The 21,462-nt window shown below is 35.2% G+C and overlaps 1 protein-coding gene across 24 annotated transcripts in view; it reads left to right on the top strand.

Annotated features, from left to right (window-relative positions):
- Positions 1-1,578: 1,578 nt before the first annotated feature.
- Positions 1,579-21,462, top strand: part of si:ch211-200p22.4 — a 93,130-nt gene continuing 73,246 nt past the window's right edge. For all 24 annotated transcript variants that reach the window (XM_073908383.1, XM_073908381.1, XM_073908376.1 and 21 more), the window contains exon 1: positions 1,579-2,908. In XM_073908383.1, coding sequence (XP_073764484.1) covers positions 2,779-2,908 — 130 coding nt within the window. In that variant the 5' untranslated portion in view covers positions 1,579-2,778. The remainder of the gene's footprint in view (positions 2,909-21,462) is intronic.

Below are 21,462 nucleotides of genomic sequence, written 5' to 3'. Positions count from 1 at the left end.
ATGCAAACTTCAAAGAGAAATGCCAACTGAGCCGAGGCTCAAACCAGCGACCCAGCGAGCTTCTTGCTGTGAGGCGACAGCACTACCTACTGCGCCACTGCTTCGCTGTATTTTGATATATATTATTTTATTATTAAATTGCTGTTTAATTAGTAGTTGATATTGATAGTTGTGTTTTTTTTTTACAACAAACACCATTGTCTCACATGTGTAAAGTGGGCAGACATAGAAAAAAATTCTGGTGGACGCTCTGTCTGGTCTTCATTTCATCATGCTTTTCTCCTTTTGATAGGTGTCATAATATAGTGAAAACCAGAAGACAGACAAGGCAAAGAGATATGAAAGCTTTGTTGTGGTCTTAAAACATCTGGATGTTATTTTCAGAGATGTACAAACATGCTACTCTCATCAGAATGCAAAATTCAAATAATATATTTATAGTTTCTTACAAATGTAAGTTTATATATATATATATATATATATATATATATATATATATATATATATATATATATATATATATATATATATATATATATAATAATAACCACGACAACAACAACTATTCTTATGATATATAGGCTCATTTCATTCATTCTCTTTTCGGCTTAGTCCTGTATTAATCAGAGGTTGAATGGGAATAAACCAACATTTATTTATTAATTTATTTATTTATTCAGGAATTTATGGATTTATTTACTCATTTATTTATAAATTTGAATAATTATTTATTTATTATTTTATTTGTGCAGGAATTTATGGATTTATTTAACCATTTGTTTATATATTTGTATAATTATTATTTTATTTATGCAAGAATTTATAGATTTATTTACTAATTTATTTATGTATTTGCATATTTATTTATTTATAATTTTATTCATGCAGTAATTTATGGATTTACTCATTTATTTATAAATTTGCATATTTATTTATAAATTATTTTATTTATGCAGGAATTTATGGATTTATTTACTCATTTATTTATATATTTGCGAATTAATTAATTAATTAATTTATTTATTTGTTTATAGTTTTTGCAGGTTTCGTCCTCCATAGTCTCAGCTCTCTGATTGGTTGGGTTTGGGTTCCAAATAAGTGGAATGTCAACATGAACTATATACAAAAACATTTAATCTGCATGAATTTTATTTAACACACATTACTTAAAATATATATATATTCTAGGCAAACCCCAGCGGCTAATGAATGAACTACAGTATACCTATTAATTGTTACACTAAAAAGCCAAAAAGCATAAAGAAATAATTAGCATTTTAAAAAGTTCATAATTGCCCAAGCAAATTATGTAGAATAAAATAAAAACTAAACTTAAAACTCCATTAAGTACATTAACTGTAACATATGTTTAAACATTAGAGCATTAATTAAAACCTCCGTGGTATTTTAGCCTAATTATTTATGGATTAACTGTCCTAAAAGAACCTCGAGTCGACAGTGGTAACGCTTTTTTCCCACGAGCGAGTGAACGCCGCTTTCTTCCGCCCAATCAAACTCCAGCTCCTCGTTCACCTGATCACAGCGAAGCCATTTTGTCCTGAACGGCTCCGCCAGCGCATTCTTCACCAAACCGGAATAACGTAGAGCTGACAGTTCCACAGACACGGCGACAGACGGCGGGGTTTGTAGCCACACCAGCCCGAATTTAGTCCTGAACAACTCGACGTCTCTCGGTGTCTCCACGGGCGGAACCGTGTCAAATTCGCGGACTAAAGGGAGACTTTTAGCGGGACGGAAAGGAAGAGAAGCAGGCATCCGGTTAGACGCGCTGGCTCACCGGGCTGGAGTCCAACTTAAGCCGGACACTTTCAGCTGTTCTCGTCGGGATGCGCCTGGGACCTGTTTAAAACAACATTAACCGTTGTTTTTGAAGGTTATGTGTTATTTAGAAATAGCTTAGTCTTTGCTTGCTTTTCGTTGCTAGTTCTCTGATATAAGAAAGCTGAAGCTCGGATGTGATTTATCTACTCAGCTGGCTGGGCAGATAGTTTAGGTTTTGGTTAGATGTTCATAGCTTGGTTACATAATATTTCTTCCCTTTTGTTACCGGCAGAGTAACATTTTTGAGTTAATCCTGCCTTCTTGCGTCCTCTTTAGTTACCAAGTCTCTCGCAGGGTTTGGTTTGTACGTCTATGCATATTTTTCCTCGCAGCAAACCTGTCAGAGTTCCTTCTGGTTGCCAAGTCTTGGTGCCAGGATTATAAAGGCAGAGAATAAAGAACCACAAGGGAGATTTGCTTATCTTATCATTAGCTAGGCTGCCGGTGCTTCCTACATCCAGTTAAAAGCTCTGTATTGGTGAGGCTCGAGCTGGCTGACAGGTGATATTTTCTGCCTGAATCCTCTGAGCTGGCCTGACTGATAGCTATGACATTTTCCAACAGTTGTTTTGTATCTTCAGGCTTCAATAGTACTAGTGTCTGCTCTTGGTGCCAACGCTGCATTAGTAATATTAGCTAACAAAAGCTCAGATCGCCCCCTTTCCGAATTAGTTACGGCATATCTAGTTGTGACATTTTTACTAGTTAGATCAACTTTTCCTTCCCTTTTTTGCTACAAGACGTGTGCAGATTAGTGTCACTTGACTTGCTGGCTGGTTCGAAGCCTATAAAACTCAACCGTTTGTATCGAGTCAAGTGTATTTTTGTAAAATCGTCAAACTCCTATACTAGGATCTTAGAGGAAATACACAGGTTTGCAGTCAGACCGTATCAAGTTTAGTGGTTGGGTTTTTCGAATCTCAGCGCTGAATTAAAATGTCAGGACAGTCCATCACAGATCGCATCGCTGCAGCCCAGCACAGCATGACTGGATCAGCCATCAGCAAAGCCGTCTGCAAGGCCACAACGCATGAAGTCAGTGGACCCAAAAAGAAACACCTCGATTGTAAGTATGCCAAAATAATCCTCATATTTCTTTGCAGATATTCTTGGATGCTTTCTAAAAGCCCAAAGTCTAACTGGATCCCTGGCATGCAGTTCCACTAGCTTTGCACATCCTCAGCTGTCTGGACACCAGTGATGAATTGGAACGTGCTCGTGATGGGAATGCTGATTTGTCTTTGGACGTGGTCAGTTCAGGGAGCTGAGGCCACTGTGGCAGTATGCAGTCATTCACTGTCTTTGTGGCCAATTTTTTTGTTTTATAATGATGTATGAGTTACCGCAGCAGTGATGAAGAGCTTATACGATCACGCAATCAGCTTCAATCTATTAATATCTGCTTCATAATAAGCCGCTGCTGTGATTTGAATCGTTGAATGCAGCTGTCAGGGTTTCTGAGGCATTGTGTTTGAAGTCATGTGATGTGCGTAATGTCTTCACGTCTTGTGTGATCCTCTTTAACAGTCATCGCCGAGACGGTGTGGGAGCGGCGAAGGTCAATACAGGCATGTGTGCAGTGAAGCATTGAGTCATTGATTCTTTTGACAAAAGCAGAGATAATGCAGAATGCTGCACATCACTTTCAATCTCACATAGGCAGTGCACAACATGGAGAAACGCAACACGACTCCTGAAGTATCTGCACGACTTCTGTCTAATATTCTGCGTGCAATAAATTAGGGCTGTGCAATATGACTATATTGTATGGACAAAATATGTTTATGTTTTACATTTAGTCAACATTGAGGCAGAATAAAAACAAGGTTTATTGTTTTTATAATATGCTTTATTTTTATATCATGGTGTAGGCATTGGCTGGTATAAGTTTCTGATGGTATGATAACCTTGGATACAAATATCATGGTTTCATGGTATCACAGTATTATGACTACTGCTCTAAAATATGTTCTTTTTTTTTTAAATGTCTGTAAAAAAACAAAGGCTTCCCCCCATTGAACACATCATATTTTATTTTAAGAAACATTTATAATGTTTTGGAACCGTAAACATGTCAGGCTAAATAATTCAAATAAATCATTGACCTCTACTGTTTTCATTAGTTTAAAAAGCACAGATTTCTTTACAACTTGAAAAGGCGTCTTTGGATATCTTTCTTTTCTTTGGACGTAAAGTAGCCACTGCACTGTTCAGGTTTACAGCATGTTTGAATGTTGGTGTGTTAGCCATTTGTTTTTCAAATGTTTCCTGAATCGTGGGCTTTTGATGTGGAGGGTCCTTAGTACGGTTGCCATAAAAAACTAAATAAAATTATCATAAAAAACACACAAAAAACTTTCATATATCATATTGTAATGGCATTAGCAGTATTAAAACCTTGACTTTTCCAAACTGCGGTAAAGCTTGAAACCGTTTATCTTCCCATGCCTAGGTGTCGCAAAATACATTGTTTACAGTAATACCTTTTCATAATTTATAGGAGTGCAATATTACACACCATTAAGGGGATTGCAGGCAGAAACGTGAATAACTACACTGCCTTTAATCATTCATTTTTTAAAAGTCTTTTATATTTAATTAATGTTTATTTATATTTCTACATTCTTAATTAAACATTTTCCCTGAAGTTCTAAATAAAGGTAGAAATATGATCACATATGTATAAATACAGTTCAGAGAATATAATAAAAAAAACATTCTTAAGGCACACCAGGATGGTTTTTGCTCGTATTTTCTGTCGATGTTTAACGTCTTGTGACTATATAAAGGGTGCCAATGTGATCGTGCACACCAGCGCGCAAAATGCGGGGTGTAAAAGCATCATTTTTTTAAGAAACACCTCATGCTCGTTTTTTTTTGTTTTGATGTACCGCGAAAAAAAAATCGCTTTGGTTTGAATCCGGAAAAACGTCTCGAACAACGCTGACAATAAATGCAAACGAAAAGCGGCCCGGTGTGCACGAGTCTTTACTCCAGCACTAAATTCTCTGAGCACAAAAAAGTTACTTTGTATAACTAGCACTTATTGTTTGTATTTCCTCTTCTTGTTGAATTGTTGAATGCCGCCTCAATAGTAGAGGCTGATTTATGCGTCAAGCGGATGCGTATGCTCCGGCGCAGCCTTCGCATGATTGCAGACTCCTCGCCATGGCTGGCATCGATGCTAATGCGCACATCTCAAAAATGTAACTACATGTCCCAACGATGCATTGCGCAAGCTCTGTGATTGGTTGGCTTGGTAGTGTGGGCAGTGAACTGAGCCAGATGGAGCGAGTGTTTACAAGTGTCGAGTCTTGTGAATGAGCTCCAAATGGAAACTTTTGTTTTGTGTTTATTTTATTTTATGATTAAAGTTGTAACACGTATGCCAGTTCCTGCCTCTGAATGAGTGAGTTTTAGCTACTTGAACATGAAGGTAGCATTCAGAAAAAAACAAAACAGAAGAACATAAAAATGTACTGCTAGCTAACGTTTCGAAAGTGTTACTACAGAGCAACACAAACCGCACGCAGAAGCTGCACGGCTACCCGCAAGGCAGGGTCACGCCGATCACTCGATGCAGAAGTATATATCTGCCTTATGTCACCATATTGTGATATATCATTATTAGAATATAAGATGATTTAAATCATGATATGATATTTCTGTTATATTGCCCAACATTTAACAAAATCGAGGGATTTCTTCTTAGACATTCAGCTGCGGTTCCCCTATCAGAACAGGATTGTTTCCCCAACACCTGCTGTGCTGTAAAACCACCGACTTGAACCATGAAAAGGATAAAGCCTGATTGGCTTGTTGTGTGTTTTTGTCTCTGTTTCATCACTGTTTGCAGAATACGGATACATGTTTAGTCTGTAATGGATTTGTTCCCTATGTCAGCCACCTGTTATATGTGGCCTAGCGGCTAGAGTGTGCCATGCTGCCTGATTTCTTGCTTCTCGTTTAATCTCACAAACAATGCATAACACCATTTTTACGTTTTCTTTGTAATTGTAACACAGAATTACTGAATGTCAGATGTTGCTTGCTTCCTCTTTTTGTTTAAAGGAGAGAAGTATTATATCCAGAAACATTTCCAATTACTTGCTCAAACCGGTTCTTAGAATTGAGAAATTTTTGAAGCCTGACGTGTGGTGGTGTTTGTTTTGGAGCCACGGAGATGTATGCATCATAATTGTTTGTTAGGGATGCACTGCTATCCTTTTGGAAATTTCTGTTAAAGTAACCATTTTGCCACTAATGTCATAAACATTTTTTTTTTCAATTTTGGGAATAATACTGTTTACACAATTACAGACATTTAAACAAACATCAATAGATCTTCCACATCTTGCTTATACAAAAATAAACAGAATGTTCCTTCTGCGATTTGATTAGATGAGTATGTATTTGTAGAAACATAAGGTCATTTTTTTAGTATAATTGATTTGAATGTTTTTATATTTGGATTACATTTGCCATAGTCTAACAATAAATAAAAATTACTCTAAAATAATCTGAACAAAAGTCACATCGCAGGATATGCAATGCTGGATTGGGATTATAGTTGTCTAAAAATCAAAGGTAAAACACACTGGATTTGTGCAAACACGGTAGATTTGAACCACAAATGAACCATGTCGTGTCTTAAAGTCTTAAATCTCAACAGCTAAATTTTAAGCCTTAAGTCTTAAATTTACTGAAATGTGTTGTAGGTCTTAATTTTTTTTTAACAGGTCTTAACTTTCAGTTGTTTATGTATATAGTACAGTAGCTACCCAATTTGGCTATTAACACCCATACAATCACCAACAATCCATCTCAATAAAACTTTTAATTTAAAAAGAGCATTTAATTACTTTCCTTACAGTAACATTTGCTTAAAAGTTCTCCATTTATTTGCTGATGAGGATAATGACCTGACCTATATTTTTTATTATTAAATTATTATTATTGTAGATTGAAGTAATTGACAGCTATGCTTTGTTCTGTTCTGGGTAAGGGTTACAGGGTTTTTGAATGGATATATTTGAAAATTAATAAAAGAAATATTCAAACTAAATTTTTATTATTTAATTATTAAATGTATTAAATTTTGATGCATTTTGTTGCATCTTTCCTAGCTGGGATATTTGAAAAAAAAAAAAAAATCATTAGCATTTAGTCCTGTAAGTCTAAAAATTTAATTTATAATAGTCTTAATGTCTTAAATTTGACTTGGTGAAACTTGCAGAAACCTTGTCATCTGTATGTGGTTTTGAGGCCCATGACCATGTGAGCATATTAAGAGAGTTTAAAGCGTTTTAGTTGTGCATAAAGAAGTCTAATATAAATAAGTTTTCATTGAATATGATGAAAACTATGCAGTGTTATTTAACATTTGATTATTTAACTTCTGTTACTCTCTCCAGAAAACCATGAAGCATGGTTTATTTAATTGTAATATTTGCTCCATTGTGTTTATTTATGACTAAGTTTGTTTATCATATATAATAAATTACATAAAAATATATTTATTTTTCACTCCCCTAAACAATCATCCCAATCCATCTAAAGTAATGACTTGCCAATGAAGCTATTTAAGTCAGCTGGTGAAATATTTATATCAAATATTTATGTAGCAATATATATTGAAGAGAAAAAAAAAATATTGCAATGTCATATTTTTTCAATATCGTTCAGCCCTACTCTAAAAGCAGGGTAGAACATTGACATTCTCGTGCTGTTATTTGCTCCCTCATGTTTGTTATGTTAAATATAGTCATGCAACAAGCGTGCACTGCAAACAATAGAAAGTAGTTTCTGCATTGTAACACACTGGAAAAACTTCCAACTTTTCAGAATGCCACAAGTACACCACATGTCATGTGACTAAATCCAACCATTCATCATTGAAAACTCCGCTTAGATGGAGGAATCACTGTTCATCATGTTTTTTTAATTCATTTTCAGTGCTGGGAATGAATGCATCCACTTGTAATCAGAATGCATTGCTTTGGGGGAGAAGGAAGAAAGTGATGCATTGCATAAACAGTTTTTAAATATATTCTTGAGGAAGTTGAAGGAATGTTTTTAATTCTGCACATTTTTAATGTTGAGCTTGTCTAATTTGTTTCGTGACTGGTTTTATTTGGAAAAGTTAAACACTATTTTAATTTAGGCCTTCAATTAAGCATTTGAATTATGGGCCCTAATTTGAATATGAGTCTATCCCTCCCAATTATTTATCTGTATTCAATAGCTTTTGTCCCACAATAAGTCCGGTGTTTTATTCACGAGTGCTTTTTCATTCTAGCTAAAGCAAGCTGTAAGACTGGGATTTGTGTTGTTTAGCTGACAAAGTTGCTTCGGCAGTTTTCAAGAATCTGTCTTTTATTATTTAGTTTTGTCCAGTTTGCATTCACTTTCCTGTTCTGTGTGCAAACAGCAGTGCGATTTCTACTGAGTCAACAAACAGATTGTGCACTCTGACCTTTTTGGAAGCACTGAGTGGGACATTGGCTTTCGCTAGAGATTTATTGTACTATAGTTGGATCTGTCCTTAGTAACCTGTAAGCTGTTTGGGGAACTGTTTAAAATTCATACAAAAATTGGCCTACTACAAGTCTCAGATTCATTTTGCGTCTACCATTCACTGCTGTTCTGGATTTTTGTTGCAAACAAAAGTGTCAAAAGGTGTTTTAAATAACACACACAATCACACAAAAAAGTTACTTGCTTTAACACAATTTTGAGGTGTCAGGTTGCACCGGATTTTATTAGTCTTCTGGGAAACAGTTTTGCCTGAGGAGGAACTTCTATTTTTGGCAAAATTTGCCAGGTTTGTAACATTATATTTTTAAGAGCTGTTCCAGAGTTATTTCCACTGTTAATGGGAAGAAAACAAAATAACCTCAAGCTCAGCTGTTTATTTTTAAATAAAATATATAATTTGATACATTTTATAATACTTTTATCTTCTGCATAATCCTAATTAAAACACAACTCTTAATTTGAGCTAATGGAGAACTGGCCTTTTCTGCTTAAGTGTGATTTGGCTAAAATAGACTGCTGCTTTACAGTTACATGCACAAATGAATGAATATGTAATGATATATTACATATTTGTTTTGGTTTTCTTCTCATTATGTAAAACTGCATTAGTAGGTTCTGTTGTTCTCTCTGGTGTGGTAAAATGTCAGATCAAAAATAGTGAATTGTAAAAAACAAAAAAAAAAAGTCCACACATTTCCCTTTAGCAATCTTGGAACGCAAAAATGCATCTGATAAACATCCCCAAGCCCAAAGCAGCCTAATTATATACAACTCCCTTAAGACTGATTAGTCGACTAATCATTCAGCTAAACCATCAGACTAATGGATTTCGAATGCATGCTGTTTGGCACATGCCTAAATCAGACTTTACTCCCGTAGTCAATAATCGGGAGACTGTCCAACTAGCAGCAATTCGAGTCTGGAGTGTGTCAGGGTTAAAGGTGAAGTGCTGCTGATTTTGAGCTAGACAGCTGAAATGATGCAGCGCAGCAAAGACAAAACAGCTATTCTCAAACATGTCTGGGGAAATACCACCCGCCTATTCAGAATACAGATTACCCTTCTGGATGCTTTGTCCGCAATACTGCCCCACAGATAAGTAGCTTTTACTTATGAAGAACCCATTGCAATTTTGTGCATGATGGATGTTGTATTACTTGAGAAGCAAGGAAGGAGGAATAGATGGTTGATCTATGGTATTTTGACTGCTAAAGAGGACGTCTTTAAGGCGCAGATTCAGTAATGGAGTTTTTTAGGAAGGGAAATCAGTTTGAGCATTATTCAATGTGAGGACACAACTGCACTGCTTTTAGAGAGCTTACACATGCTGCATGACACATTGCTTCTTTTCCCCTCACGCTCATAGTGCTGATGTGGCCTATTTATAGCTGCTGAGGGCCTTTGGCTCCGTTTGATAGCTTGTTTTGTACTTTATAAGAGCCCTTGGCTCCTCGTCTGACATCTCCTCTGCAAAACCTGGGACTCTATTTATGATGCATCTCGGTGGATTGAAATTCTTTTCCATCATGCCAATGTGTGCAAAACGACATCTTTTCATATTCATCACTGTACCCTTTCATTGCACAAAGCTATAGTCGTTCTCACAGAAGAAAGACTCAAGAAGTGTAATAAGACCAAGTTTGAGTTAACCTGTGCATTAATAAGAAAATTATTTTGATCTTTTGAAAAATTGTAGGCGTGAAGTAACCAGATGCTGCAAAATCAATCAAAATCACAGCTATGTGGATAGCTTTTATATTTCATAATTCATATTCTTAATAAATCATTTTTATGTTATTAAATTCCATACTGCTTACTGACTCTCTTTACTGACTTATTTTTATGTAGGAATGGACTTTGTTTACACTGAGATGCAGTGGTGGACGCTGTACACAAATGAAGTAAAAAGACAGCTAGCCTTATAAACTAGTATTATTCCAACATTTGCTAATTTCATTTTACTTTAGTTGAAGTGCAAAGGTACTTTATGCACTTAAGTATTAAAGTAAAATCTACTGATTAGTAATGTTTTATTTGACAAGAACCATTTAGTTTGGCCAAAACTTGTCATAACCATTAATAATTAGTAATTAATGTGTAAACAAGTGAAAATATCAATGTAGCTATTAAGGCTTGGCGATTTGGGTCAAAATCAAAATTTCGATTAATTGAACATTTTAACTTGATTACATTAATGAGTGATAATTATTTTTTTTTTTTTGCCCTCATAGCTCACTGAGAGGTTTTGTACAGTAAATATGATCACATATTACAACTGAGAGATTTTTGACTGTAGGGTACATTACTTGGTTTTATAAAAATTAAAGTAAACACACCATATATGATTATTTATTAAATATCAAATTATTCATCTGAAAATAAAACGCACATTGCGTCATCTGTAAACCAAATATTTTAATGTAAAAATAATTTTAATATAATAGAAAAAAATATGCCATTTTAAGGCATCTCTGGCCCAGCTTCCCTTTATTATCAGTGCAGTGGAAAGCAGTGGCTGATTTATATTTCAGTGTCAAGCGCACGCGAATGTTCCAGCGCAGCTCTCTGCACTGCCCAAGCTTGACACCACTATCAAGCCAAACAATTACAGAGCTTGCGCTACACGTCAAGACATTTTTTTAAAGAGGGGTGCATCAGCGTCGTGGTCAGCCATGGTACAGGGTCTGTGACCACGCAAAGGTTGAGCCACACATAAAAACATAAACAAACATAAAAGCAGACTTTTTATGCAAATTTCTTTACATTTTTAATATGAACTATGCAAACAAATTAGTTTTATATCAATATGTGTTAAAGCTGCAAGGACAATGCATGGCCAGCATGGGTATTAATTCAACAGAGGCTCATTCTGAAAACATAGCTCTATATACAGTTCTGGAGATCGCAAATTATGTAGCCGGAGCTACAAATGGCTGCATTTTGTCTTTAAAGTGATTGCCATGAGGCGTTATGACGCCGTTGCGTTTCATGTGGACGGCTTTACCGCTGTCCAGTAGCTTGACATGTATGTTGGTGGACTTGAAATGCAGAGTGGGGTTGACTGCGACGACCAACGTTTGAATCTGGTGAAGAAAAATTTCAGAATGCAGATAAGACAAAAAACAGAAGCCAAAAAATTTCAATAAACAAGTAAATAACAGAGTGAGAATGGTCAAATGATTGGTAAAAAAAAAAGGTCAGGCGAGGATTTTTTTTTGGATTGCTTTTTAAAACACTGCTCTTGGGTTTAGTGGTGGGCGAAAACAAAAACTTAAAAAAAAAAAAACGTAATCATAAAGAGCCTGGGTTGTATTAATTATTGTTCCTTACACACATATTGCCATTAGTTGACATAACATGAGAGTAACCTAAATATAATTTTTATTTCTAACTATAGAATTCATTTACAGTGGATGCGGTTAATAATGTTTTAATTCGATAAAGACTTGGATTAGATTATTCTACTTTTCAGTTTTTACTTTTCCTTAAATGTCATTTCCTCAGGCTGTTTGAGAAAAGAAGTGTGGACTGATCTTGCATGTGATTGTGTGGCTCAATCTTTTGTCCTTTTTATTCTAGACCAGAGCTTTACAGAATTCTAAAGCTCTTCTCCCAAGATGCTGATTAGTTATAAAGTTGTGCTGGTGAAAAGAGAGAGAAAAATATGGGAATGACGTGGAAGAAATGGTTGTGGTATTCCACAGAACTGTGTCACTGAACTCACTCTTCTGGAATCCCATATAGGGCCTTTTACAAAATTGTCACTGTCATCACATTTCTATTCCCTGAGCACTAATCGAAAACCCACCACATATCAACTTGACTGGTAGAGGTCTTTCCAACATACTGACCCCAGATAAGCATAATTTCCTTTTCCAGCACTTTGCAATCACAGCAACAAGGCCATCAACACACAGCTGGGAAGGAAATGGAGGCACAGATACAGACATAGCAAACAAGCTCTCAAAAGAGGCAGCTATTTTTAATAGAGCTCCCAGGTTCCCCAGACAGAGGGAGCACAGACATTTATTTGGAGAAGAATTCTCCTTGCTGCTTTTCTTTAAACTAGCCGAAGCACTTAGCCGCTAAAAGACTCATTACATTCTAAATGGTTTGCTCTTCTTATTTGCAAGTTGCAAAGGTTAGCTTATGTTTTTGAGCATAGAAGAAATCTCAACTGGTCTGAAGTTCTTCTATTGGAGATCCTCTTTTTCACAAAGGAAGGACAATCTTTTTTATATTTGTTTTTATTTGGCAAAATACACAGTGGTGCAGGTTTGACGTCAAATCACTAGAAATGGTTTCCCATTGGTTTACATTTTAATGAATTTATTTCTTCCAATTTATGAGAAAAATGTCGAAGATAAACATTATTTATTCATTATTACATAATTAGTTCTTTAGTTACATCATGAAATTAAGTTTTTTTTGGCTCAGCTTTACATTTGTTTATTTATATTTTACTTAATTTGTTTGTGATGTAATCTTTAAGAAATTTGTCACAAAAACAAGTTATGTAAATTATTTTTTCAACAACAAATCGGAATACACAAGAAATTTGAAAATGCTCTTTTTGTAGTGTAGTGCAATTGTAATTGAATATATTAAAATAGCTGTTTTTTTTTTTTGAACAAGCATGCAATAATAAGTTGATTTTTTTTCCCCACTGTTGTACCTTAAGAAGTAGCAATGCAGAGCTTGTGCTATGCGACATGCAGTTAAATTTTTTGAGAGGTAAGCATCGGCATCAGTCTCTGCCAGGGACATGCGACCGCAAATGTTGTGATCGATGCAGAAGTGTAAATAGATCGGGGTCACGTGACTCCACATGTGGTAGGGAAAGTAACTGAAAAAATTTGATTGATTATAGATTCTGAATGTCGATTTTGATTATTCGCCCAGCACTAAACGGTTCTATGTAAAACAATCGCAACGTACCGTTGTCCTCCCACGGTTCGGTGCACCCTGTGATCCGCGGTTCAGAATATGCTTTTTTAATATCCGTTTGCAGATCAAAACAACTGCAACAAAACAAAAAAGTTACATTTTTGTATGCTCACGATCACCTGTCCAATAACTCCTTATTTGTATTATTGTTTAAATCTGTTGTTGACATCACGTTTCCTCATGTGACGCTGTGTCTTGAGTTTCAGTATGGCAAGTGAGGGGATACAGTGCAAATGCGCAGATGAGGCCAAAACAAAGCACATTGCCGTGTGTGTTTCAACAGACATTCAATGTAAATTCAGACAGACACAAAAAAAACAAATGCCAAATTTTTTTATTCATTTATTTTTGTCATTACAAAGATAGCCTAGATCAGTGGTCATAGGCAGATTGGGGTTCCGTGTCCAGACCCAGAATTGTCCCATACAGCCTATAGTTACTGCAGTGCTGCTCCTGCTTGGGGTTCTTCCGCACCCGACCGCTCCTGCTATTTATGCATTCTGTTTACCAGTTTAAACAGATTACCAGTTTCTGTTCAAAAAGGTTTTTTTTAATGTACTGTTCCTGCTGAAATGAGAGAGAAGAGCTGAACGCTCTCTCATTTCTTAAGTTTCATCCACTTCGATGGTTCTGATAAGTCATAACGAAGCTCCCTGGAATGATTGGTAATAAACATTCGTTGTTGAAATAATTATTATCTTCTTAATTGGTTGAGACTATTGGGTCAAGATGTAATATAGAAAAAGCTGAATTTAAGCTTTTACACAATTTTTTTTTTGTCTTTTTTTTTTTGAACCTACAACTTTTAAAAAGTCCTACTTTTTATTTAATTAATGAGAAAACATGCAAATCTACAGCCAGGAAATGTGTGTATAGTTTATATATAGTAATATATTTAAGTATTATATATTATATATTGTAATATATTATAGTATATATATATATAATATATTTATTATTTATAGTTTAAATAAATTATTTTCTTTAGTCATTTTTTTTTTTAAACCTAGCACATACTGTACTGTACTGAAATCATGATTGTAAAACCGTGATACATACCGAACAGATTAAACTGTTGCAGCCCTAGTAAGAAGGTCTGCGCCATCATTTTTGTGTACATTTGCACACTATTCGCATTCAGTTTTGGACATTGTTTAATTGTGCAAGATGTACTGAATTTTCTAATCACTTCATTTTAAAACTATACAGCTAATGTAGATAATTGACATGTTACTGTTAGTTTAGAAAATAGCTTCTGTCTTAATTCCAGAATGTTTCTTGTAGCACTTGCACTTTCCCCCAAAATACTTGTGTATGTAAAATATTAAATAATTTTTTTTACTGAGAATATTGCGCAATGCAATATTGCAATACTTTGAAATATCAAATTCCCATTTCACCTCTAGAGCATTATTGGCCAGTTTTCCTGGAAGCAGAGGTTCAGGAAGGACTGACCTGGAGTCAGTGATTAGTACAATTGGAACAGGTAATTAGCAAGGCAGCTGTGACGGTTCAGAGGTGAGCACCAGCTTCAGACTTCTGGCTGACAGCTGGACAGACCAACGGGCCACCTGGTCAATTTACTTCCTTGTACATACACACGTACACACATACACACACGAAAGGCTTCCTGCCAAACTTCCTGTGCCTCATCAAGGCTCAATCCTGATTAATTTTTAAGCCTGAGCGCTGCATAGAATAATCATGCTTTGAATCAAAAGCGCTTTAATTTGTAATTTGACTCATTTTTCACTCTCGCGTGCAGTTGATTTTAATTCTAAACCACTCTGCGTTGACCTGTTATGGCAGTGATGTGTGCATTGGAAACCCAAGAATGTTTTGCACTTCTGTCATCTCTGACTGGTGACAGGCTCAGCCCGGTATGGACATTTCCAATGGATTTCGTTGTCTGTCAGTCTAACAATAAGACTTTGACTAATTGAGTGACCTCATGGCTTAAAGCCTCTCCATTTGTTGCAGTGCAGTGACATCACTGGGCCACAGCTTGCTACCACCTCTTTTTTCGAATTCAATCGTCATCGCTGCACCTCATTTCGTGCACTGGTGCACACATCTCAGCACAAGACCTTGCAGGTGTGTGTGTGTTTGTGAGGAATAACTGTGATTGTCTGTTTTAGTGAAAGACTGGCAGAAACTCTATTTAAAGGCTGTGGTGTGAAACGCCACCGTTATTTCAGTTACTCAAAAATCAAGTTCACAAACAAAAAACTGATGTGCGACACTGAGGAACATTGTAAAGGGGATAATTAGAAACTAGAATAATGCGCTATCACTAACTATCTCAGGATGTGATACAAATGGGACCATACAATACAATATGTCATGATTCAGAATGTAGCATTTTAGCATAGTAAATTTGATCAGAGTTAAATCTAGAAGGACAGCGTCTACTAGATTACTTTCAGTTTTCTTGAGCAGTTTGTTTTGCTTTTGTCATGCCAATCCAGGCTTTCCACTCTGAGCTGTTCAAGACTATGTTGTCAGAGTTCTGCTATTCTGTGACAACATACACAACAAGACAAGTAATTCATGACATACATGAATAGTAGTCATTTTACAATTTATTTAACGCATCACTAAGTACCTGCTAACTTATTTTCCAATTAACATTTATTTACTAATTTAAAAATAAACTATTAGCAAGATTAAGGATGCTCATAATAACCAATTCACCATTACATTTTTATCCAATTAATAGTATCAATTAAACTAATATATATATATATATATATATATATATATATATATATATATATATATATATATATATATATATATATATATAGTAACACTTGCAACCACACATGCCTACAGACATATTTTGCCCAAGGAGCAAAATGAAAGAAGAATATTGCTGGTCACAGTTTGACACAGACGAGTTGATGCCAAACCAGCGTTGATGCTAATTGCCTCTGATCTGGATCAGCGTCTAAAATGCCTCGTTTATTTAAACAATTAGAGAAAGAAATCGCAAAACAAAACATCCTGAATTTTGAGCTGCTTTGGAAACAAGCTTGCCACAAGTTGGAGCGTCAGGATTTTCTCTACATCAGAGTGCGCTCCAGCACAGCTCATAAACACAACAAATAGGCTATAGTTGTTAGATTATGTGTACAACCAATAAACCATCCTTTTTTCCATTTGGAAAAAGACAGTTATTTATAGTTCTTATAAAAAATCCATTTCTAAAATAGCGTACATAATCTACGAATCGAACAAGTCCAAACATTTTTTTGATTTTCGCATTATAACTTTGCACCAAACTGAGGCTTTCATTGTATAGCTTATAAAACAAGTATGAAAATTAATGCAATATCATATGTAAAAAACTAAATTGTTGTATGCGTTATTAGCCTTAACTGTTCAAAAAGTCAACATATGAGCCAAGTCATTGTCTTTCATTTTTACGCAGTGCGTGTACATAAACTGCAAATGAGTGAGAAAATGAAAGCACACAAGTTCTTTAAAACCAGACGCTCAAGACATAATCTTTAAAACAATGACTTCTATTAAACATGTTGACAGAGGTTTGTGATATAAGAATAACAGTGTCGCATAAATTAAGTGCATATTTTCAGTGGAGCGATCAATTTGCGGTAGCCTGATACTTTTATTTAACGGAAAAAAACAAACATTTGATTGAAAGAACAGCCTATGCCCGTTCTTAAAAAGGATTCAGTCAGTGTTTTTGTTTTATAAGCAAAATTTCTCATTTAATTGAAAAATATCTAGGGCAGGCCCATCAATTTTATAATTTTTATTTAGTTAATTTTTTCTTTCTATACTGTTGGAAACACTGCCGGTGCATAAAGTTGATCTGTTGTTATTATTCTTTTTTAATATGTTCCATGGTTTCTGCTACATTTATTCTTCCTTTGCGGGGCGCTACACCAAAATTCATCACGCCACGGCTACATTACAGCTTCTCATTCAAAACATTTAGTCGTTGTTGTTAATTAATTTATAATATCAAAACGTATTAAAAGGTAAGTGAATTATAACAGAGCAAACTTTTGTGTAATCGCATTAGTGCTTTGTGTTCTTTGTTTAACCCTTTAAGGTGACATGCTGACTGACTGACTGACATGTGCGTGATGCGTGAGACCAGCAAACACAATGTAGCTTTCAGTTAAGATGAACACGGCTTCTATAATTATACTTATTAATGGCTCTGCATATAATTACTTTATCTTCCTAGAGTTTATAGGCATTTCACTTTACTTCAGGACACATCAATGCCCCTCTGTAGGCGTCTATAAATATTCCAAATCTAATAGTTCTATCTCTAGTTTCAGCAGCATTTATTTGAGAGCGCACAAGAAGTTCTGCACTTGAGCAGCATATATTTAAGGGGGCGTGCAAGAAGTTTTGTGCACAAGCAGAGGAAATCGGCACGCAAGCAAAGAGATTTGGATGCTCATTGCATAAATGAGATCTAGACTTGTAATACTGCGCTCACGACATTTCTCCATTTGTCATTGAAATAACAACATATAGGTAGTTGGTAGATTTGTGTAAAAGGCCTGTCTCTCCTGCCACAGCTGGAAAAAAATCCTAGAGGAAACACTGTGTTTTGTATGCTGTTGTTTGCATGCTAAAATAAATCAGTATTTTAAAATGCAATTTTTATTGTGGCACAAAATAGACATGTTAATATAAATCTGATCAGTTAACAGTTATTATTCGGGTAACGAGTGGCGGTTGTCGGTTGACAAAATTTACCAAAATGTGCATCCCTAAGCAAGATTTTTTTAGACATTGTTAGTCATACTGTTGGGGTGTTGAATGCTAAATTCTGATTGGTTTAAATTCTTGCTGATTTATTGAAATGAATCTTGGCAACAGTAACACAATCTTTAAGTGTTGTAAGTGAAATAATTGAATTCTGTGCATTGAATTATCAGAAAAAAAGCACCTCAGTGTTATCTTTTAACATTATTTTCCAGCCATTAACCTTTTCTTTTTTTATTCTTGTCTGTGCTAGCTACGTTTATATGGCTTTTGTTTATTTTCAGTTTAATCCTTCATTGTTGAGAAATAATAGTAATCACAGGAATTAAGCAGAAATATAATTCCGCTAACTGCTTGAAGCCATTTAGGTGGTGCGAGTCAATTATAATGACGAGTTCTGCAAGGACGAAAACACTTTTTACAAGTTGGAATCTCATAATTGTGGTCATTCTGAAACACACCCTGTGTTCAGTAGCACCAGATCAAGCCAAACAGTGCTTATTTATGCAGTATGTTGGTTTAAGCATTTTAGACGAAATGTTGATAGATGCATTTAAATGATTGATAAAAAATAGCCTTTATGTAGTGCCAGAAGGCGCCATTGTCTGATTCAGGGTGTAATCAGTCATACAACCACATACATTCCATGTGCTTCAAAGTGTCAGCAGGAATGGGGCGTTTCCTCACTTTCGTTCTGTTATTTGTTTTTCATGGTTAAAGACAATGGACTTGGTGATCAATACCACCAAATGTGCTCTGTTTTATCAGATTAAATCAGCACATTTCCTCACTTCAGATGGGTTTTTTTCACTCTCTTTCCCTTTCCCTCTGCCTGCCTCCCCTCCCTCCCTCTCTCCCTCCCAAAGGAACCAATCAGCTCACAGACTCTCCTCTTGACCATCATTGGAAATGAGCAAGAAAGCATGGTGCAGGCCTGGAGAGAAGGAGAGAGAGAGATAAATGGGTGAAAAGACTGTTGAACTGGCAGCCATCTCGTTGCTCATTCACCAACAGGCTGCGGTGTGTTTTTAATAGTAGTCTTGGTGCGTGAATATGCATTCATCTTAGGATGAGAGGCTGAGCGCAGTGCAGCTAATGTGAATCTTCAGGATGCCACACATTTATTAATGCTGTTTGGAGTACAATTACTATTGCTCACCTTATGTACTAAACTTTAGCATGGAACTCATTTGTGCTGTGGGCATGAATCATTCCTAAAATGCGACTCTGTGCTATTAATTTTCTAAGCAAGATTATGCATTTCCCTCCCCTGCTGGGTGATACCACAGACAGCCATGAATAAGGAGGGGACTAAGCCATATCTAGAGACTAGAATCTAGACTCGGGGATGGGCTGGGTAACCACCCAGCTACCACCCAGAACACCCAAGCTAGAAATGAGTATTCTGATTATCTAGCTGTCAATATGCCTAACAAAATTAGTTTTGGTTTGGTTTGATTTTAAAAAGTTTAAAATAAAAAGGCATTTTTATTTTATGTTAAGCCCTTAGAGAAACCATTAGATTTTGTTAATCTGATAGTAGATTTTATTTTATTTATTGTTATAAATGTCAACTTTTTTTGTCTTTTCAGTTAAAGTCAGGAGGGTCCGATGCCTTTTTGGACACAATCAACATAGTGGTTTCAATGCTTTAAATGTTCATACATTCTTCAAAATGTCTTAGCGTAGTTAATAAATAATTTTTCATCTTTTAAATAGGGAAATTATCTAATCTTTTTTTGAGAGAGAACATGTTTGATATGCTCGAGGGTGAATAAAATTGGGTGAGGGTGTTTTTTGTGTGTGAATTATTCTTTTAATACAGCGAGGAAACCTTTATTTATACAATTATAATAAAAAGGAAAGAAAAACAAGAATCTAACTAATACTTTAATTTACATTTGGATGGTACAGGTTCCTCACAGATACTTAATAAGCCCCAAAATGCTTATTTTAGGGTTGCTCTGTGCCTGCTTAAAATTCTGTGCAAGGATGATGCTAGTATTGCAACATAAAAGCTAGACTAAATAATACCTTCGCTGACCCACCTCAGCTCTTAACAGTATGCATTCATATTAGCTGTGTAAATGCACTTTTTTAATATGAAATGCTTATTTATTTTACAGGCAGTTTTCAATTTTCTGCACAATGTTTGGTTACCTTTATAAGGACACCACTATCATTATAATACATGCAGGATCATGTAATCAGTGGTTTATATTAAGGCCTAAAAATACTTGCCTAAAACCAACAGTCACTCTTTTCTTGTATAAAAGGGAAAATGAATAACTTGCACTTTTGGAAACAAAATTCATTTTTAATGTTTTTCATATTAAAAGTAAAAAATAAAAAGCATCTCTTCTAAATAAAATAACTTGTATATCCTGTAAATAATATTTAAACTGTGCATTTCTTGAATCTTCTGTAAACAAAGATTTTATTTAAATTAAAAATAATAATTTTATTGTAATGAATAAATATGCCATCTCGAGGCGTCTCTGCAACAGAGATGTTCGTCAGTGTAATTCAAACATGCAACATTTTGTTAAATTTTTTATTAGTTTGTGGAGTAGGTATGCAAGCTCTCGAAAGCTGCGGCAGGGCAGACCACACCTCTGCTTTCGACGCAGAAGTATAAATCAGCCTTAACAGAGTGGGGTCACGTGACTCCACATGCGGTAGGAAAAGTAACTCAAAATAATAATAATAATAATGATGCATTTTATTTAAAGTCGCCTTTCATGACACTCAAGGTCACCGTACAGGACAGCTAAAACAATCAATTCAAATAAAAACACAAAAAAAATTGACCTGGAAAAATTAGATCAATTAGAATTTATAAATGTCGATTTAGATTATTTTTCAATTAGTCACCCAGCCCTAGTTTATGTGTATTAATACATCTATATATCAACCAATATGTAAACGCAGAGTTAAACATGACTTGAGTATTTTATGTTTGCAGTTTTTACAGTTGAATGTGCTTCACTCTGGCTGTTTAATTTGTGATGCTTGTTGTATATTCATAGTTGTAGGTACATCATTGGTAATGCTCATTTCGGTTAAATTTGCCACTCGTTAATCGAATATTATGCTTAACTGGTAAAAGAAATTTGACGTGTCTATTTTGTGGTACACAAAATTAAATATTGCGAACAAAATAACATGTGAACAACAGCAGAAAGAACAACCTGTTTAATCAGGTTTTATTTTTTCTCGTCGAATGAAAATAGCAGGCTACCTCAAATCAATCGCTCCTCGGAAAATAGACCTATGCATTTAATTAATGCTCCACACGAATTCGTATATCACAAGACTCTGTCAACCTTTTAAATACAAGTCATTAAAGATTATGTCTTGAGCATCTGGTTTTACATGTGTCAT

The sequence above is a fragment of the Danio rerio genome, chromosome 7, assembly GCF_049306965.1.
Source record: "Danio rerio strain Tuebingen ecotype United States chromosome 7, GRCz12tu, whole genome shotgun sequence".
Taxonomy (NCBI): Eukaryota; Metazoa; Chordata; class Actinopteri; order Cypriniformes; family Danionidae; genus Danio; species Danio rerio.
The sequence above is the reverse complement of the archived record's forward strand: the minus strand, read 5'-3'. Positions and strand labels throughout refer to the sequence as shown.